The sequence below is a fragment of the Chelonia mydas genome, chromosome 5, assembly GCF_015237465.2.
Source record: "Chelonia mydas isolate rCheMyd1 chromosome 5, rCheMyd1.pri.v2, whole genome shotgun sequence".
NCBI classification, from domain to species: Eukaryota; Metazoa; Chordata; order Testudines; family Cheloniidae; genus Chelonia; species Chelonia mydas.
This window is the reverse complement of record NC_051245.2, coordinates 71,479,480-71,501,436: the sequence shown is the minus strand read 5'-3', so window position 1 is coordinate 71,501,436 and position 21,957 is coordinate 71,479,480. Positions and strand designations below refer to the sequence as shown.

The 21,957-nt window shown below is 41.9% G+C and overlaps 1 protein-coding gene across 2 annotated transcripts in view; it reads left to right on the top strand.

Annotated features, from left to right (window-relative positions):
- Nucleotides 1-1,125: 1,125 nt before the first annotated feature.
- Nucleotides 1,126-21,957, top strand: part of PGGT1B (protein geranylgeranyltransferase type I subunit beta) — a 66,584-nt gene continuing 45,752 nt past the window's right edge. The window contains exons 1-2 of one of the 2 annotated variants that reach the window (XM_007055410.4): nucleotides 1,126-1,499; nucleotides 8,202-8,320. In XM_007055410.4, the coding sequence (XP_007055472.1) occupies nucleotides 1,366-1,499; nucleotides 8,202-8,320 (253 nt within the window). In that variant the 5' untranslated portion in view covers nucleotides 1,126-1,365. Of the gene's footprint in view, nucleotides 1,500-4,623; nucleotides 4,778-8,201; nucleotides 8,321-21,957 lie in introns of those variants that run through there. The other variant, XM_027817833.3, reaches the window with a different exon arrangement.

The window sequence follows — 21,957 nt, the reverse complement described above, 5'->3', positions numbered from 1 at the left end:
GATTTCTTTAATAACAGCAGTGAAAACAGGCTGATCAATAGCATAAAATCAATGTAGAACTAGCTCAACAACATGAACACCTGAGAGAAGGAAGGTGCCTTTCTTTGAGCACTTAATGTTAACCTTAATTAATTAGGCAGAATATAATGCTACCACAGACTGCAAGACTGAGGAATGAAACAAGTACCCTCCCTAGAGACTAGAGAGAGGCACATCATAAATATCTCTGCTGGGCTTCCTGTGTTCCACTTTCAACCCTGACTTTTCATTTGGTTTATATCACTGGAGAGGGATAAATGATTATGGGCTTACCACTGATACTACAGTGTCTGTGCTCAGATGTAGCAGATACTATGTCATCAAATCAGATGCATCATCTACAGTTACATGCACAACAACAGTTTTTCAGACTAGTTCAGAGACTTAGTGTACATTTCTCCTTTTGTGGTGAGAATCTTATTTGCAATATTCTGAAAAGAAGAAAAGCTTGAAGAACAGCATCAGACGGCATTTATCTTGTGTACACTGTTGTGTAAGAAATTTTTTAAATTCACATGATTTGACTTATGATGATTAGATTGGGGAGTAGGAGGGAAAGAAGATGGAGTTTGGCAGAAGGCAGTTGGAGTTTAGCAGCGGGCTCTTCAGCTTGAGAAGTGGGGAGGAGTGAATAGGAAGCAAGGACAGGAGAATGGGAAGAGGCAAGGTTTGAACAGGGAACCTGAGAATGAGGAAAGAGAAAGGAAGACTTCTCTAAAAGGATGAGAGAATGGAATAGAGACAGGATGAAGGTTGTGGGCTATGCTGATGCTCCCATGCCTCATCTCACTCTATATTTACTACTCAGACATTATTTAAGGGGAAATATTAATGCCACTACATTAGTTGAGGCAAATTTGAATCTGTGAAAACATCAGTTGGTGATGTCCTTGGTTATAAAGAAACTTTCAAACATTTATTGGGTAGTCTACGAATCACAGCAATAAAAGTTAAAAAATGATTTGGAAATACAATCTATTTAAGGGATTGGTCTACAAACTATGAACAAACCAGAGCGCTATCACTATTAGTCATCGTAGCTTGATGCTCCCATAATTCATTCCACCGCGCAGTGAGCACAGGAGAAGCGGCTCGACCTCGCTTGGGCGCCTGAATGGAACCACGTGGCAAGTCACGTTCTGGCCGCGCCTCCAAAAACCAGCTAGCCCAGCTTCCGGCCCGGGCCGCCAGTGTTGCGTCCTTGAGTCACGAAGAACACTTTACCCTCGAGATCAGGTGACCAATCGGGCGTTGCTCGCGCCGGATGTGGCTGGTGACGCAGTTTGTGCGCGCCAGGTGGCTGCCAGGGTGGGGAGGGCGGATAAGATGGCGGCGCCAGAGGAGGATCCGGGCATTGGGGATGAGGAGCGGTTGGATTTCCTGAAGGAGCGGCACGTGCGCTTCTTCCAGCGCTGCCTGCAGATCCTGCCCGAGAGATACTCGTCCCTGGAGACTAGCAGGTACCGGCCCGGTTGGGGAGGCGCTGAGGGGAGAGGGCTGCAAAGTGCGGGGGAGTGTGTGCGGGGCTGAGGGCGGGCCGTTGGAGCTGTCCTAGGGCCCGTCACATCGAGGCGCCTCCAGGTCGGATTCTGGTCGTAGCTGACTCCCAGACGGGGGGTCCGGCCCGCTCGCCTCTCGGCCACTCTGAGGCCCTAGCGCTGGGGTCTGGTCTGTGACACGGTCTCTGGATCTAGTTTCCACGCGTCCAGCTTCCGGGCAGGCCTCAGCGCAGCCGCTCGCACCTGATCCCGTTAGCGCGCGGGTACCGGACAGGCGGTTCGCAGCTGCTGCTGCTCAGGGACAGCTCGTGCTGGGGCTCTGGGTAGCGTGCGTTGAGCTGCTCTTTTCCTCCTGCGGGTGGCCGCGCCAGCCTGTGATGGGAAAACGGCCGCCGTTGCGCGATCGCCAGTGCAGCTGCCCTGCTGGTAGTAATCGCGGGCGGGAGGGGGGTGTACCTAGGGCATACCTGTTCCTACCGAAATATTTTCTGATCATGAAAGTTTGGATGTCACTGTGGTAAAATACTATTGCTCTTTCTAAACTAGCATTCCCACGAGTGTTAGAGCAGCGATGTGAGAGCACTTGCAAATACTAGTGTAGTCAGGGCTGCAGTTTTTATTCTCCTAAGGCCATCCGGGACAAAAGTAGCTAAGAGAAAGGTAAGTAGGTGATCCTTCCAGTCCTTGTGGCTGTTCTCCTCACACTGGAAGGAGCTCCTCCCTGCTGTGTGTACTTAAGGTCAGCAGGCATGCAGGTTGGATTAATTGTCACTTGTTTTTAAAGCAATAATTTAAATTATAATCTGAGTTTTGTTTTTCATGTGTACTTTGAATCTTGAGAAAATGAATTCTCATTGGTTGATGTCGCCATTAAGATGTCAGTTTTATTATTTACAACCGAATATAGTCGTTGCACTAGTTTTGATCATTCTTTCTGCTAACCAGGAGAATGCACTATACTTGTACATCTGTTAAAGTAACTGGAGAGCTCAATGTACGTTATTCAGGTACAAAATGCAGAAAGTAAGTACTGTGGTGGAAACTGGTGAATGATGTATTTCTTATTTACTAGATACCTAACTTTTTGATCGTGACTAATTCCAAGCTGCATTTGAATGGAAATTGGAATCCTATTTAAAATGCCCAAAGCCAAGATTTTTAACTTTTGTATTAACTGGGTTAATTAAAATTATTAGATTTTTTTTTCCTACTTAATTGTTTAAATCCACATTAGAAATTACACTCTGAACAATTCTAGGTTACTTTGATGAATGGCTTCAAGCATTTTGCTAACCTGATATCAAAAATAAAGAAGGCAAGAGTTGTTCTGTACTGGCTGAAAGTACTGATATTTTGGGTGTGGGGGAAGGGTAAATACTATCATTCACTCCATTATAAAGAGTGGAAATTATTTAACTGTTTAATGTAGTAGGTGACATACTGTGCTATTTATAAGGCTTGGTGTCAGAAGTTAAAGGTGTTTCTCCCTGACTCTGAATATAAAAAGCAGCCATTAACTCATAAAGGTTGAGTTTCAGCATATTAGTTTTTATGTTATTTAAATGATGTGAACAAATTATAGCAAGTTTAGACTGTAACGTAATTTATCATAAATTTAAAACAAGTTTATTTTAAAAAAAACTTTTAAAGTTTACCCACTCTGGCAGCAAAGAAGATCCACAGAACTTCTGCTCATAGGGAAAACCCAAAATAAATAGGAGGGAAAAGACAGGAAGGTAAAATGCCTGTGGGAGCTTGAGAGCAGATAAGAGAATTTTTATTTTATTTTTTAATCCGAGACATACAGTGATGTATGGGTACGTGACAAAAGGGTGAAATATGCATGAAGTCCTACCTAGAGATGGAAAAGACGTAATAGGTCACATCTGTCACTTTGGGGCCCATATAGGGTGGTTTATTCCTTACATTGTATTTCATAAGAATATACGAAAGACCATACTGGGTCAGAACCGTGGTTCATGTGCCCAGTATTCTGTCTTCCAACGGTGGTCAATGCCAGAGGCTTCAGAGGGAATGAACAGGACAAGGCAGTTATCCCCTTTTGTCCAGTCCCAGGATCTGGCAGTCAGGTGCTTAGGGACACCCAGAGCAGGGGGTTGTATCCTGGACTGTCTTGGCTAATAGTCTTTGATGGACCTATCCTCCATGAACTTGCGGTAATTCTTTTTTGACCACTTTTGATCTTCACAACATCCCCTAGCAATGAGTTCCACAGATTGACCCGTGCGTTGTGTGAAGTAGTTCCTTTTGTTCGTTTTAAAGCTGCTATTAATTTCATTGTGTGATCTTTTGTTTTTGTGTTACGTGAAAGGGGTAAATAACACTTTCTTATTCAATTTCTCCACACCATTCATGATTTTATAGACCTCTATCATATCTCCCCTTAGTCGTCTCTTTTCCAAGCTGAATAGTTCCAGTCTTTTTAATCTTTCCTTATATAGAAACTGTTCCATACCCCTAATCATTTTTGTTGCTTTTCTCTGTACCTTTTCCATTTCTAACATCTTTTTTGAGATGGGGGACAGGAACTGCACGCAGTATTCAAGGTGTGGGCATACCATGGATTTATATAGTGGCGTTATTATACTCACTGTCATAAACATGAGGAAAGGGATAGATATTCCTAACATTGTTAGCTTTTCTGGACTGCTGCTGCACATTGAGTGGATGTTTTCAGAAAACTATCTATGATGACTCCAGGATCTCTTTCTTGAGTTGTAAGAGCTAATTTATACCCCATCATTTTGTGTGTAAAGGTGGTATTATGTTTTCCTATAAGAATTACTTTGCATTTATCAACATTGAGTTTCATTTGCCATTTGGTGGCCCCATCGCCCAGTTTTGTGAGATCCCTTTGTAATTCTTCATAGACTGCTTTGTACTATCTTGAGTAATTTTGTAAAGAGTGCAAACTTTATCACCTCACTCTTTATCCCTTTTTCTAGATCATTTGAGTATGTTGAACAGCACTGGTCCCAGTACAGATTCCTGGGGGACACCGCTGTTTACCTCTCTCCATTCTGAAAACATACCCTTTGTTTTTCCTGTCTTTTAAGCAGTTACTGATCCATGAGAGGACCTGCCCTCTTATCCCGTGATTGGTTAGTTTGCTTAAGAGGCTTTGGTGAGGGATCTTCTCAAAGGCTTGTGCACTATATGCATTGGATCACCCTTGTCCACATGTTTGTTTGACCGTCTCAGAGAATTATGGTGGTTTGGTGAGTCATGATTTCCCTTTACAAAAGCTGTGTTGACTCTTCCCCCCCAACAAATCGTGTTCATCGATGTGTCTAATAATTCTGTTCTTTACTATAGTTTCAACTAGTTTGCCTGCTACTGAAGTTAGGGTTACCGGCCTTTAATTGCCAGGGTTGCCTCGGAACCCTTTTTAAAAAATTGGTGTCACATTAGCCATCCTCCAGACATCTGGAACAGAAGTTAATTTAAATGATAGGTTACATACTATAGGCAGTTGTGCTGTGACTTCATTTTTGAGTTCCTTCAGAGCTTGTGGGCGAATACCATCTGGTGCTGGTGATAAATTAAATAGTAATAAATCAGATTGATCTAAAACCTCTTCTTTTGTCATCTCAATCCGGGACAGTTCCACAGATTTGTTCACTAAAAAGAATGGCTCAGGTGTAGGAATCTCCCTCACACATCCTCTGCAGTGAAGGCTGATGCAAAAATTCATTTAGCTTCTCCACAATGGCCTTATCTTCCTTTAATGCTCTTTTCAGCACCTCAGTCATCCAGTGGCCCCGCTATTTGGCAGGTTTCCTGCTTCTGATGTACTTAACTAACAGTAACTTTTTTTTTTATCTTTTGTTAGTTGTTCTTCAAATTCTTTTTTTGGCCTGCCTAGTTATACTTTTACACTTGAATTTCCCAGTATTTGCAACTATCTGGAAGACAGATTTAGACATTGTCCTTTTTCTCCCTTCCTACCATACATTTCATTAATTATATAAATTGTGCAATAGATTAGTGAAGTAGTCTTTGATCTCTGCATTGAAATACCAGTGCAGGTCAAAAGTGAAAATGAGTTTGAAGCTCTTAAAGCTAGTGCTCACTAGACATTTATTGGTGTCACCAAAACATTGCACAGTTGGGCATCTAAAATAGCAAGGTTTTGTAAACCATGTTTGAGGTGTATTAGCGGAGTTTTGTTGAAACTTGCATGGAGTCTGTCCGCAATATTTTTGATTAAGCGAGTGCTGATACCACTTTTAGGAGCCCTCCATTTACGGGCTGTTTAGTGGTAGGGAGAATCTTTAACTGCACTGTAGCTTCTATGGTGTACTTAATTAAACATCAGTAGTGTTTGTACCTACTGCATAATGGGGCATGATGTTGAAATAACTTCAACTGATTTAACTTATTATCAGTTTGTAACATATTTTCAGGTATTCTACCAACTTTTGGGGTTTATTAGTATTTTCAGGTTTAAATTTTCAATTTAATTAAAAGCAGCTGTATCCTGAACAACTAGAATAAATGTAGAGAATATCTAATTCTCTCTAGCTATTCTGTGCTGCAATAGCAAGGGTAACAATGGTAACTTTTTAGTGATAGTTTAGTAATGTAATTCTTACCATCACACTCAGTGCTGTAAGTGCTTGCAGCGTTCTGTTACAAGGAGAAGACCATAAGATCTTCTGTCCCTTGAGTCAAGTCTACTTGAAGTTTGTGATACATCATGGTACTTTTCCTGTGTTGCTTGTTCAACATCTCAAATAGTCATTTTAAAAAGGTTTTTGAATTGTACTTGAAAAATATATTCTCTGTCCATACCTGAGGACCAGGAGTCCTGAGTCTTTTGGTAATCAGTATGGACCTTTTTCTCTAACTTCAGACTGAGGCTTGATTTTTTAAAAAAGAAAAAGAAAGCAGGGGACTCCAAATCAGTATATCTGTTGGACCCCTTCATTTGTACGAGCCTCCTGACTTCATAGATTTCAGTTTAGAGGCAAATGTGTGAAATATGTCAAATGTGTCAAATATTTGTTTGACACTTGACTATAAATTGAAATTTATGCAGTACCTGAAGTGGCAGGTGAAACAACCATCACACACTATTTCATAATATTGCTAATTTGTGCCAAAATGGGATGCTATAAATGAAGTCTATAGATCAGCTTTCCATTTTGTTGACTCAAAATGTTTTTGCCGTGATACTGTTCACAAAGACTAGAGTGGTGGCACAGATATAATCATCTAAAGGTACCACTGTAAGAAGCCTTGAAGGGTTAATGTTGTGCTACTCAAAGAACTTTGCAGCTCTCTAATTAAAAAGACCATTTGGCTCCATGGAAGAGTTTTCGGTGGACAGCCTGCTGTTATATCTCTATATTTGGATGTGTCTTTGACACTACCATAGAATCATCATTGTTCCCAAATTAGCTTTCACTTGATTTACCTCAGACATCTTATGTATTTGTACTAACGTGGATGTATGGTATTCTGTGCTTGATATTTCATGACAAGAACAAAGATACAGTACTGTCGCGGCACTCTTTGAGAAAATGCACGTTTTAGCAATGTGACCTATCTAAGATATTACACGGAAGAAAATCTTGTCTGAGCACAACTCAGAAATATGAGTGTGACACTGCTACACTCTGTTACCAAAACTCCTGCGGCTTTAGAAAGAATATATATGTGCGTGTTCACAGGGGCTGGCTTTGTACTTGAGGTAAAAGAGTACCCATTACATTCTTGTCTCATTTCTACCTCCTTATTCCCAGGAACCTTTTTGAATAATGGTTTTGTTTGATTTGTGTTCCTTCCGTTCCTCTTACCCTAATGTCCATTAGCTGTCCTTAACAATTCTCAGCCCGTGTGCTTGTGACAAGCCTCTAACGCAGCGGTGTCCAATACCTTCGCCACTAGCCACATGTGGCTAATGGGCTATTTAATTGTGGCTAATGCATGTGGCTTTTTTATAATGTGGCTAATAAGAAAAACTCAAAACCACAAGTGTGGCTAGCATCAAATTTCTATTGGACACCGCCGATCTAAAGGTATGTCTAAACTGCAATTAAAAACCCGAAGGCTGGCCCATGCCAGCTGGCTCAGGCTAAGGGGCTGTTTAATTGCTGTGTAGACCTGTTTGGGCTCATGCTTGAGCCTGGGCTCTAGGATGCTGGGAAGTTGGAGGGTCCCAGAGCTTGGGCTGCAGCCTGAGACCAAACATCTACACTGCAATTAAACAGCTCCTTAACCCGAGCCCTGCAAGCCCGAGTCAGTTTGCAGAGGCCCAGGTCAACCTGAGTTGCGGGTGTCATTGCAGCGGAGACATGTCCTCAGAGGCTTGGCTTGCCACTAGCAAGCTAGTATGTTTGATTCACTTTTCTTTCAGTGCGAATACTTAAATATATGGCACTTCATTAATCATACCAAAGGAAATGTGATTCATGTAATGAAGAGCCTCATTCAAGAGTATAGAAATAAGTAAATTTTAAAACACTGTTGCAGGTAAAGTTCCTTATGTAGAAGCTTACTGTACTTAATGTGTCTCACTCCTCAAGATCAGAAAGTTGAGGTTTGATTATTTTTTTTTTTCATTTTTTGTATTAAATTTTGTTAACCTCCAGTGTGAAATTTATGGTGGGAAGTGAAAGTCGTATCTTTTTCTTTTAGGTTGACAATTGCATTTTTCGCACTCTCTGGTCTGGATATGTTGGATTCCTTAGATGTGGTGAACAAAGATGATATAATAGAATGGATTTATTCCCTGCAGGTCCTCCCCACAGAAGACAGTGAGTGAGTTTTTAGCTTTTTTTTCTTTTCTTTTTTTTTTTTTATTGTTGACATTAACACCTTTATGTTGCTTCTAGCCCTTGGGAATAGTGCACAGTTTTTTCACAGAAAACCAATGTGACTCAGAACCAGAGGTGCTGAGTACCTGCAACTCCCATTAACTTCAAATAAAAGTTGAGGGTTTTTTTAAAGCCTCTTTCACCTGACTTTTCAGAAGAATCCAATAGTTTTAACTTTTTTCACCTAATTCAGTTGAAGCCATGAAATGACTTTGAAGATATGAATAAGTAAAATTTTAGTAAACTCTACCATTAACAGTGGGGCAGAACAATTCGTTCTGTGTGGCTTGTAAGGTTTCCTAATCAGTAAAGTATAATGGCTTATCATGTGCTCTTTTCATACTTGAACCAACTGCAGGTATCTCCTTTAAAGAGTTTGCAGGCTACTTCTATGAAAGAGATGTGTACATCACATGCAGGGGTGGTACTTCTCAGTGATTGTACTGATTTAGCTGCCAACATAGTTATAATTAATGTAAGCAACACCGAAGCAGCTACAGGTCAGGTAGCTACAGGTAAGGAAGCAGTGGAGCAATAATGGGAAACGAAAGATAGCTGTTGAAAATGGGGAGTGGAGGGTTGGGGTACAAAATGGGACACGCATATTACCTTGCACTTAAAAAAAAAGTCTAGTTCTTGGAGGTAGGATAGCTAAATTACCTGTTTTAATATTTTTAGAACGGTACTGTTGCTGTATCCCAGGGAATAGCAGGCAATCCAATTACATTTCATGACCATGAGGACTGTTAACCAGTCAGTTGCTTTACGATATTTAGCCATTTTGTATATGTGCAAAGTGAGCATGAAATGAATTGTAGTGTTACACTCACCTTATGCTTACTTTGCACATGTGTAAATAACTACAGAGTTTGCAAGATAGTGGAGACCCAAGTGCCAGGGTTATTCTTAGGTTCTATTACTGCCCTCAGTTAATGCCTATAACACATTGACCTACTGGTCATTACAGCTTTGTAACTGAGGGAGATTTGAACTCTTTGTGTTAAGATCTGCAGGATCAACTTCCATATATGTATGAAAAGTGAAAATATTTAGACTCGATTGGAAGTTCCCAAAGGCACAACTATGGACACAAGCCTGTGAGGCAATGTGGTTTAGTGACAAGAAAGTGGGAGACAGCAAACCTAGGTTCCTTTGCAGGCTCTAATACTTGCTCACATTGTAGTCTTGTGCAAGCAAGTTAATGTTGCTGATCAGTGTCTCCATCCATAAAAAAGGGGGATGATACCTACTTTTTTTTGTTTGCTTGGGTAGAAAGCGTATGAGTTGCAAGTATTACTCTGCCACTCTGCCTTCTAAACTATTTGATAAATCTTTCCATGATTTTATTTATCAATCCAGACTATCAGTAATGTCAGCTGTTTCTTACATTCTTTTTAGAATAGAATACATCCTACAAATAGAATAAAATATTTATCTCTAATGTATTGTCTAGTCTTTTCATATAGCCAAATTTAACTCTCTTCTCTAAAAACAATTTTAACAAAAGTACTGAATGTTTTTTTTAACAAATTGACTTTCTTAACAAAGGCAAAATAACTGATTCCCAGTTTTCCACTGGTATAAAGCATTTGTTCCTCAGTCTGGCAGTTCATGAACCGTCTGACCTATGGTTGTCATTTGGTCTAGCAGGTGTTTTTGGTCCTGTTCCAGGACTGTCTAGTAGATTCAGGATTTTGGGCAGAGTAGTTTTTAGACTCTTATCTAGTGTATCCTTCAACAGCTTATTTTATTTTTAAAGGTTTCAGAGTAGCAGCCGTGTTAGTCTGTGTTCGCAAAAAGAAAAGGAGTACTTGTGGCACCTTAGAGACTAACCAATTTATTTGAGCATAAGCTTTCGGGTGCCACAAGCACTCCTTTTCTTTTTCTTTTTAAAATGATGATAATGCTCCTATCACTTGTCACTAAGCACACATACATCCTTTCGGTAAGCATACACCATACTGACAGTCTGTCGATCCCTTAAATTAGATCTAAAAACTCATAGGTGAAAAGTCAGCCCCCTCATAACAGTCGTGAGAATAGATAGACCTGTAGTGTGCTCTCCAGCTCTGCAGATTCTGGCCTTTTTTAGTCAAAGGAGAATGCCAGAGTCAGGGGCCTTCTAAGAATGGCCAGACACCAACTCCAGTTGTTCAGTTTTAAGGGTTGCTAACAAGGCTGCCTTTGATGCAGTAGCACACAATATATAAAGCTTTTTCAACTTAGAGCCCATAATGATCTATGGGAATGAGCAGTTAGCAAAAAACACGTCTGCAGCAATGCATTTCTATGCTGATGAGTCACGAATCTGTCTCTTCACCAGTAACATTTCCATCCAATCCCTCATCTTGATGTCTTGTCATTTTAACACTGACAAAACAGAATTCCTTATCTTCCCTCTGATTGTCAGGAATACTACTATCTTAACTTGTCGCCCAATCCCAAATATCAAAATTGTTTGACTCCTCCTTTTCCTTTGCCCCACATATCCAGGCCTTATCAAAATCCTGCCCCTCAACACCTCCAGCATCTGTCCTTCCCGTTCCCACAATGAAATCTCCCATTCAGGCTCTTGTTCTTCACCTTGGCTACTGCGGTTCATTCTCTCTGGCATCTCAAATATGCACATTTGTACAAAATACAGCTGCTAAGCTCCGCTTCCTTGTCTGTTAACTGGATCCTGTAACTTCCCTCTTTGAATTTCTCCACTGACTTCTCATCTGCTAGCACATCAAATTTAAGCTTCCTGTTGCCACCTTCAAAGCTTTACAGAACTCTTCCCCTCCCTGGTCAAGCTTCCTGTCTGTTCCCTACACACTGCTCCTATTCTCGGCCTTGTCCACCATTTGCGAACCTCTAGCACGGTCACCTCTGTACTTTCTTCCTTGAGGCCTCCTACTGCATAGTGCAACCTCTTGAGCTTTTCTGTGTGGGCCCCCCATTGTAAATCTCACTTCAATTCACTGAGAGCAGGAGTCTTAACTGTGTATAGATCACCTATTTTTGTCTTTTCCTATGTCTGCTTTCATTTGTCCTTTGATTGTGAGTTGCTTGGAGCTGGGACTGTCGTTGAGCATTTGAAAAGTGTTTGGCATATAAAAGGCATGGCTATAAATGAAATATTGCTCTTTTGGGAAACATTGTAAAAAGTCACACTTATCTATAAGGCTACTTTTCTGGATAATGAAGTAGGTGGATTAAAATTGTAAATAATAGTAACAGATTGGATATTGGTATCAGTGAGTGTCCAAAAAGGAAAAACTGGAGCAGTTTTAAAAATACCAGCTAAATTGACAGCTCTTCAAATTTTGAAATGACTCATAATTTTCAGTACATTTCAGCTAGTCAAATTGTATTATGAAATACAGAATAAATGGGTAGCTGAATAATGGGGATAGAATTCTAATTATTTTATCTTCATTGATCTGTTCACTAGAATTCTGTGATGGAATTAATGTTCCTGCTGCTTAATAAAAATAATTCCTGGTCCTTAGTCCCAGATGCATACAGTGTAGCTCAGCTCCCATCTCTTCCTTTAGCAGAGTTCTGACCACTGTTTTGATGGCCCATCCTTTTCCCTGTTGGTCCAGTCTTATAACTCAGATGTAATGGCACCCCTATGAACTAATATATTTTTCCTTATGAATTTTAAACTGCCTTTTTAATGAAGTAGCTACTTTTTGAGTAAAACTCAGAGCAGATTTGTTCTGAAAACAATCAAATACACCTGTCTAGAGTGAAAACCTATCAAGCTGCTGCACCAAAATGCATCATATAAAAGAACGTCTCGGACAATCGCTTGGTTTCGTAGAAATAATGTCCCATTGCGAGGACTTTGTCACTGAATAAATTGATGCCTCCCACTTTTTATGGGAAAGACAATTTTTTAAAACATTTTTGTGTGCTAAATGAACATTACTATTTTCTGGAATGGTAACATTACTGTAAGGTTGACTTAAGTCTTAGTCTTGACCTTGATGTTTGTCTCTTCACTACTTTCAATTTCAGCTCTGTTTCCTGCTTACGTACCATTTTTACCTTCCTGAATGAGGGCCTCTGAACAGGGTTCAAAAAAGAAATAGATAAATTCATGGAGGATAGGACCATCAATGGCTATTAGCCAGGATCAGGAGGAATGGTTTCCCTAGCCTCTGTTTGTCAGAAGCTGGGAATGGGTGTTGGGATGGATCACTTGATTACTTGTTCTGTTCATTCCCTTTGAAGCATCTGGGATTGGCCACTGTTGGATGACAGGATACTGGGCTAGATGGCCCTTTGGTCTGATCCAGTGGGGTCATTGTTATGTTGCACTCTGTTTTGTATTAAAGGGGTTTGGGTTCTATATATGAAGGAAGGATCTGTGAAAATAGATCATGGTATTATATTTTAATTTGGACTGTGGCTCTTCACTTTGGTTATGTTTTGGTTGCATCCATGCACCAATTTCTAAAAATGTGCCACTAGAATTTTCTTATTGGGAAAAAATAGGTAGAACTCCTGTGCCCACTTAAGCTTGTCTGTACCAAGCTGCCATTTCAGCAATACTTTGTAATTATTCCGCTTTCTTGTGAACATATTTATTTAATAATTAGTTTTTATAAAAGTGAAATGAAATGGTCTTGGGTTACAAACTGCTGCTAAACTGGCAGCTTGGCTGCTGATGGAGTGGGAGAAGCATTTTGAATGGTCCACAAAACAGTTAAACATTCTCTACTGTTTTGATTTTTTTGAATACCCTATATACTATAGCTTTTACTTGGAACTGTTTGTCATAGTGGAAGTACAAATCTCAATATTCCAATATTTTAAAATATATTTTAATGGTGTAGTTAGCTCTATTGCAGTAGCAATAAAGCCACACTGTGGTGTTCATTACAGACTAATGGTGCACTTCTTGTGTGGTTCATGGCATTCACTCTGCCTTCTGCCTTGTTGTTAAAGAAAAGGTCCTGTGTCTGTTTGGAGAGCCTCAACACCCAGGGCTACCACCCTTGAAAGTTATGTAACATTTCAGTTCCTTAATAGAAATTAGTATAAAAGCAAATGTATAGTTAACAGTAGCCTTGTGGAAACACTAACGGAAGTTGAAGCTCATAATGGTCCAATTTCACTTTCAGATGTGGTGGGGTTTTTTTTAAGAAATTGAGTATGTGTATCCTATTGTAGGTTCATGTGTGTCCTGGCTCCCTTTCCACACACCCCCTCCCCCAACTCAGAATCTTTTGCATAGCAGTGTTCAGTGGGGCTGCAGCTGTGTCCTGTGCCTCCTTGTCCTCCTCTGTGAGAGTGGAGTGGCCTTGGCCTCCCTCGGTTTCCTCTTACTGCCCAGGGCAGTTAGACAGAACCTGGACTGTGTCCGACCTGCTTCTGAATTGCCTTGAATAAAGTCTCCATTTTATTAATTTCTTCCTTGATCTTGTTGGATGTTGGAAGTTTCCAAAAGAAGAAGAAAGCAATTAGGATGGATGCAGGGAGACCCATGCACATCCCTATATATAGTGGGGAAAGGTGCTTTGCACCTGTTGCTAGCTATGGTATACTTATAGCCCCCTGATTTTAAACTCACCCTTCCTGTGGTGGGTTAATATCCATCATAGATGAATGCCACAGATCCAGTGTAAGAACATTTGGTCTCTTCAAAACTCTGCTGGATTTGAAAGTGACCTAGACCAGGTATACACTAGAAACTTTTTGCTGGTATAATAATGTTAGGGGTGTAATTATTTTGTTCGGGGAACCGGAGTAAGCTATACTTGCAAAAGCCTATGCTAAGCAGGTTTGCGAGTATAGCTATTCCAACAAACATTTTCTGGTATAGACTAAACCATAGAGGAGATGACTTTCCTTCCCCATTGAAGGTGTGTTTTGGGGGGTGGGGTTTTTTTCTGTTTTTTGTTGAGGGGGGAATAAAGATCCTATAATGTGAGGTAAAAGCTCAGTTTCTGAGCCTATATGCTGTCATACTTTTAATTTAGGGCTTGGCTACACTTACATTTTATAGTGCTCTAAGTTGCTGGCTCAAGAGTGTGAAAAATCCCCCCCACCCCCCCACCCCAAGCACAGCAAGTCTGAGCTCTTTAAATCGCTAGTGTAGACAGCGCTTTGAGCTAATCCCCTCATGGAGGTGGATTACCAGGAGTGCTGGGAGAACTCTCTCCCAGCACTCACGCATGACCACACTTGTACTTCAAAGCATTGCAGTGGAAGTGTTCCTGTGACAGCGCTTTGAAGTTTCCAATGTAGCCCTAAGTTTTGTTACGATCATTTCTCATCCATCCACATTTTTAGTTCCGGCACTGAAGAAATAGAAAAATAAATATAATTGAATATGTTTGAAATCATACTTACAACTAAGGATTCTGCTTTTATGTTTACGGTTCAGTTGCCTAACCAGTAGTCACTTTGACTACTCACATCCAAGCCACAACAGAGGGTTAGATCTAGCCGACTTGAAGTATATATCTAGATACGTGATTGACTCAAACAAATGATTGTTCATCAGAACCTTAAACAGATTCTAGCCTTAGGCATGCAAAGATTAGTTCACAACTGGAAGACTGTGTAGTGCTGTCTCAGGCCTCGTTTAGATCTAAAACTTAGTTCGACTTAGCTGCATAGCTCAGAGGTGTGAAAAATTTGCATGCCCTCAATGACCCAGTTAGGTCAACCTAGCTACCACTTGTCGGAGAGACAGATTACCTACATAAATGGAAAAAACTCCTGTCACTGTAGGAAGTGTCCGCTCTGGAGCGGTAGAGTGGCACAGCTGCAGCGCCATAGTTGATGTTGCTTAGACGTGCCCTGAGTCTCAAACAGTTCAGTGAGAACTACTCTGGTCATTTCAGTGGGGTGTGTTAAGTATCAGATTTCCAAGTTGAGTGTGGCTTTTTCAGATAAGTTAGGCGCTCAGTGTTTTTAATTAGCATGTGCCGTTACCACAGTTATACAAACAAACCGGGTAATTGCATGCACAAATGGCAACAAAAGGCAGAAAAAGTGGTGGTAAAGGTGCCCTGTATCAGTTTTTCACTGTATGATGCTTAGTGCAACAGTTGCATAATGATGAACAGTTTAGTTACTACACGGAGGCTTTTTTCATCAGATATTTGTGTAAAGCTCCCATTGTCACTGGTGGGAGTTCTGGTGTGGCTCAGGGTTAGTGTGTCCCTGCATTTGTAGACTTGGCCCACAATTTAAAACACAATCTGGCCTTTTCCAAGGCAAGAGTTTGACTCCCCTGGGGGGGAAGGGGAGATTGGTTCAGGGAGGGGAATAATTTTGACTTATCTTCTGCTCAGGTGAAAGGGATAAGACTTTTTCCAGCTGTCTTTTTTGTTATGATTGTTTATAACTGGAACAGTGAGTGGTTATGAACTTCATTTTGATGACTTGTTGCATATTTGTTGATGCTTTAAACTTTCAATAGGCATTCATACTATTAAAACCAAAAATTAACACTAGATGGTGCTATTTCATAACTACATTTAAATTAAATGTTTCAGCTGACAACATGCAGCTTGCTAGAGTCCTTTCACATATTTAGAGACTCAAGGTAATAGCATTTCCTTGTGCCACTGTCAACACATTTTTAAAAAAAAACTAAAATCAGAAGGTGGATGAGGAAATATCTTTTTATTGGACCAACTTCTGTTGTTGAGAGAGAGAGAAGCTTTCAGGGTGCACAGAGCTCTTCTTCAGGTCTGGGAAAGGTACTCCGTGTCACAGCTAAATACAAAATTTAACAGATAGTTTAGTGTAAGTAGTTAGCACATATTCTTAGACCATTGAAGGTCACTTCAACATCCCTGTTTCTAGGACAAAAAGGAGGGATTAATGAGTTACAGTCAGTTGTAATAAGCTATAAATCTAGGTGTATTTTTTTTTTTATTCAAGACCATGATTTTTAATATGTAAGCAGAGTCAGGATGAGCTCCACCCTGACATCTGGTGGTGAGATGTGGCAAAGAACTTCAGGGGCCAATCTCATTTGCATAGGCACACCCACCCTGCCTAGAATGAGGCCATAGCTGCCCAAATGGTCACTTTGGCTGCTGTGGGATCCCCAGTGTCTCTGTTATTGGGGCAGGAAGAATACATTGTTATTACCCTGATTATGGGAATCAAGGACAGTGGAACTGTACTTGGCCTTTTGTTATGATGGAGGGACTTGCCATCAACTAAGTAGCACTTGCTAGGCAAGGGACATGGGTTCCAAAACTGTGAATTGAGAGAGGCTGGGGACAGGTATTAATACTTGGTGGCATGGGCCCCCTGGTGAGGACCTTACATACATCCTCCTCTCTCCACTGTGGAATATCAGAGCTAATTTTGATTCCATTAGGAGTCTAGTTACAGGCTGCTGAGCTGAATTCACTTTGGGCTAATGGTGCACCAGCACTGAGGCTCCCCTACTACAAGCTGAAATCACAAAAGAGCTAAAGTTACTAAGCTGAAATCACTGAGTGTTGTGTTAAGTAGTGGGGGAGCCTGAAGATATATGGTGGAGCAGTTTGCGGGACAACGAGCAGAGCAATTTGCGGGATGGTGAGCAGAGCAGCTTGTGGAGCAGAGCGGTTTCTTGGATCCCCAGAGCAGCTCATGGGGCGGCTGGCAGAGCGGAGCCCCATGGAGAGGTGGGGCCATCAGCTTTGGACCAAGTAAGGTGCCCCTTAAACCCCCGCCCCCCCAATCTCCACCCAGGTTGGGAGGTAAAGCTCTGCAGATGAACTTTTGAACTCTGGGGCTGCCCCGACCAGGGACAGAGACTTTGGATGATTTTGGGTTGCTGAACTCAAGAACCAAAGGGAAAGGACACGCCCCAATTTGCTTGGGGTGGGTTTTTTGCTCATGGGTTGTGTTATGAATCCTGTTGGTGGTGGTTCCCCAACATAATGCCACATTGTTTCTCTCTGTTATTAAAAAGCTTTTTGCTACACTCAGACTATGTGCTTGCAAGAGGGGAAGTATTGCCTCTTGGAGGTGCCCAGCGGGGGTGGTATATATTTGTCCCAGGTCACTGGGTCGGGGCTCGAGCCGGTTTGCATTGTGTTATTGGAATGGAACCCCTACATACTGAACCCGGCCCTTGGGGCTGCCAACTCTGACAGGCAGAAGGGTTACAAGTGTCTAACAAAGTTATCAATTTAAGCTCCCGGAAATCCTGTTTCTGGTAGCTTGCTCTTAAATAGTGTCTGGATTTGTTTTAGTTTTAAAAATCATTTTTTTTAAAAAAAGGGAATATTTCTGTCTCCTTGTTGCCAACACCTTTATTAACATCAAGGGAGAGTGGTCGAGCTCTTGTGGAACACCACCAAGCTACTGCATAAGAAGAAAGTACAACTGATCAGTAACAAAATAGCAGAAGTCTTTCTATAGAAAGTATTATATGCATACACTAGAAAATACAAAAAAAAATTGTCTATTCCAGTTTAGCAATCTCCTTGTTACTTTTAGGCCTGGTCTACACTACACGATTAGGCTTACATCGACATAATTATGTCAGTGTACACATTACAGCCTTGTCCTGCTAATGTCAGTGCCCTACTACATCTACATAACTCCTCCACGAGAGGCATGGGAGAGCACTCTCCCAGCACTATTTTAAAAAACAAAAGCAAAAAAAACTGCCTCCAGGAGGGGAGTAGCTCCCACCACTGGCACCCTACAGCTGGCTCCCACCGCTGGTGCACTGTCTACACTGCCACTTCACAGCACTGAAACTTGCAGGACTGGGGGGTAGGGGGGGTGTTTTTTCACACCCCTGAGTGATAAAGTTGCAGCGCTGTAAAGAGGCAGTGTAGACAAGGCCTTGATGTAGTTAAGGCAACAGGGTACTGTTATTTACTTTGGCGGTTAGCTGTTGTCAATTTCACAGCTGCCATGTTGGAGCCATGAAATTGACAGAAAAGCCAGGCACCTAGATCCTGGCTGCCTATGGCTTCCCCGCTCCCAGCCAGGCTGCTGCCCTGAGGCTCCCTGCTCAGGAAGGTGAGAAGTCCTGGGCAGCTCCTCTTTTCCCACCCCCCCCGGAGTGGGGAGCGGAGAACCTGGGCAGGCTGCTGGGGTCCTGGCAGGGAGCTAAGAGCCCTGGCTCTTAACCCACCATGTTGCCCCGCCTCAGTTGGTGGAAGCACTCTTGGTGAGGACATGCACCAGTGAGAGAAGGAGAGTGGTGTGGCCATCAGCCACTTCAGTAATCACTCTGGTGGTTGTAAGTCAATGTAACCTAGATTGACTTGTTTGTCTTAGACATGCCCTTAGTTATAGTAGGCTAGAAATTCAGAGAGAAGTGGTTTTTCATGTTTGTATCTTTGTCAAATTTGCTGTGTGAACCTCTTTTCAAGGATTTATTGTTGGGTCATGACGGTTTGAGGAATCTGTCTACGTATGATTAACTATAAGATTCTCATGGAAGTCACAGATTCTCCTTGGGCTTCACGGCAATGGGTACTGGACACTTCTCTCCACTCCCCACGCAGCAGGGCTTGGGCTCTCTTCCCCGCATTTGTGCTTCAGTCAGCCTCCCACCACCCATTATTTTTAGTAAAGGTCTCAGGTCACAGGCGTCCGTGAATTTTTGTTTGTTGCCTGTGATCTGTCTGAGACTTTAACTGAAAATAGCTGACGCAGTTCTAACCTTATGTATGCTACCTGAATTCTGATTATTGTGGAATTGTTGTATCAGATTCCACATCCACAGAGGAATTCCATCATTTGCTGAGTGGGCTATAGCACGTACTACCATACATGGGGCAATGGAAAGTCATTACCCTTAACAGTTATGCTTTGACCGAATAATGGGAATAGTAAGAGGGTTACCTGAGTGGGGAAACCAGTTTGACCAAGATTCTATGCAGAGAAGTGGAGAGTGGAAAATCACCAGCAGAACAGAAAAAACAGGTTTTTGGAGGGGAACGCACACATTCAAGGGATGCACAGAGCAAGACACAGGAAGCTTGGAGTAGAAGAGAGGAACAGAGAGTTAGTTTGGTAGCAGTGGAGTCCAGGCTAACTGTGAGACCAGCCAAGGTCAGAGAAAGCTAGGTGAACTAGAGAGGGAAAGAGGCTCCTTATTTCTGAAGAGAAGCCTGAAGTTGCAGGAGAAGGATCCTGGACATCCCAGAGGTATCTGCCCAAGCCCAAAGAACTTTTCAGAGTGGTGAGGAAACTGAGACAGGGAAAATAAATGTTTATTTTTGTCTAGATATATGTATTTCTCATGCTGCTTAATAAAAAGTAAATAGTGTTTTAGAATTGAATGCAAAGCCTGTGTCTGTTTGCTTTTACTGTCACATGCCCCTGATGAGTTAAACGGCAAACCCAGTGCATCCACACAGCTGAAGTTCTGGGAGAGAGTGTGGAAGCTATGAGGGAACCTGAGAGGTCAGCGCTAGTCCAAGGGGCTAGGCAGTTGGACCATGTTGTCTCGGTTCTCAGTAGAGGGTGCTAAACCAAGGCTGCACCCCAAGTGTGTGCCTAGACACCAATTCAGGGGCAGTGCCTGGACTCTGTTCAGATTCAGGAGTCTTAAAGAGCACTCAGAGCCCTGTGAGATGGGCTCCAAATACAACAGCCTAGGGAACGTCCAGCCAGAAGGAAAGCTCTACCAGTGCTCTGTCTGTATGTAAAACACGTATAAATATTTTGGTCTGACTTCTTCATGCCAGAATTGCCCAGCTAAAAGTTAGTTGTTTTCACTTCCTTTTTATCACTTCCTCTGTCAGCTTAAAACCTTCTATTTTTAAACTCTGGAACTGCCACTTGGAATATCACTGTCTAACTGCAATATAGCGATGCAACTCTTGGAAGTATTCACATATTGGCATGAAATACAAACAGCCCTTTTACTTAGGATGACAAGATGTCTCCCTTTGGAGTTCCTTAGTCTTGTGTGAGGACCAGTAGAGTGCTGTGCTCCCTTCCCAGGGAGTGAGGGCATTACCTCTATGCTGCCAGCCAGGAAATACCAAAACTCTCGCCTAGTACAGGTCTAGTTGACCAGAAGACTCACTAAAATAAACATCCAAAAATAAGTCAATCTAGTAGCAACTTTTTTTTAATTGATTAGATACTGGGTTCAGGATTCTGTTTCTGATGTCAAACACCAAAATAGTGTAAGAAAGGAATCTGTGAAATGCATTCCCTGACAGTTAAAAGTACTGAAAGGGAGATGGAAATTGGGGACTCTAAAAATGAATTTATTTTTAAAACCACGTTTTCTTTGTTTTAGTTGTCACAGTTCCCAGGGTAACTGTATCACTGACCCCTTCTGGTCTCTTTAAGTGCAGCTTCATTCAGGTCTCAGACATCAAGCCGTCTCAGGGTGGAATCTCTCGATCTTCCCACTCTCAGACTGAGACCTAGGCTGTGATCCCAACTGCTAACTGATTAACTCCGGGCTGTTGAAGTAATTATAGAAGTGTAGGACTGGAAGGGACCTTGAGATGTCATCTCGTAATGTTCATTACTTGCTCCTCTGGAAGCAAAGATCAGTAGTATCCAGTGACCAGACAGCCTTCTTAAAGAAAAGTATTTATTTAGAATCTCAGAGGGGAAAGGTCTTAAAACGATAAACTATAGACATGTCTAGCTAGCTTCTTCAAGGTTTATCCCCTGGAATTTTGGGAAGGGTACAACTGCTTCTTCCATCTTGATCTGTTTTTTCCAGGAACAAAACATTCACAACACATCCCCCTCCCCCCGCCCCCCGCTTCTCTCCAAAAAGTCCCTTTAACACTTTAGAGTGGCAGCCGTGTTAGCCTGTATCAGCAAAAACAACGAGGAGTCCTTGTGGCACCTTAGAGACTAACAAATTTATTTGGGCATAAGCTTTCATGGGCTAAGACCCACTTCATCAGATGCATGGAATGAAAAATACAGTAAGCAGTATAAATATTACAGCACATGAAAAGATGGGAGTTGCCTTACCAAGTGAGGGGTCAGTGCTAACAAGGCCAATTCAATTAAGGTGGAAGTGGCCTATTCTCAACAGTTGACAAGAAGGTGTGAATATCAAAGGAGGAAAATTTATACCTTCAAGTCAGAAGGACTGCTGTGGGTACCCACATGGCCCCACAGTATGCCAACATTTTTATGGCTGACTTAGAACAACGCTTTCTTAGCTCTCCTCCCCTAGTGCTCTTACTCGCACTACATTGATGACTTCTTCATCATATGGACCCAGGGGAACGAGGCCCTTGAGGAATTCCTTCAGGATTTCAATGATTTCCATCCCACCATCAACCTCAGCCTGGACCAGTCCATGCAAGAGATCCACTTCCTGGACGCTACAGTGCTAATAAGCGATGGTCACATAATCACCACCCTATACCGAAAACCTACTGACCGCTATTCCTACCTACATGCCTCCAGCTTTCATCCAGACCACATCACACTATCCATTGTCTACAGCCAAGCTCTAAGATACAACCGCATTTGCTCCAATCTCTCAGACAGAGACAAACACCTACAGGATCTCTATCAAGTGTTCTTAAAACTACAGTACCCACTTGGTGAAGTGAAGAAACAGATTGACAGATCCAGAAGGGTACCCAGAAGTCACCTACTACAGGACAGGC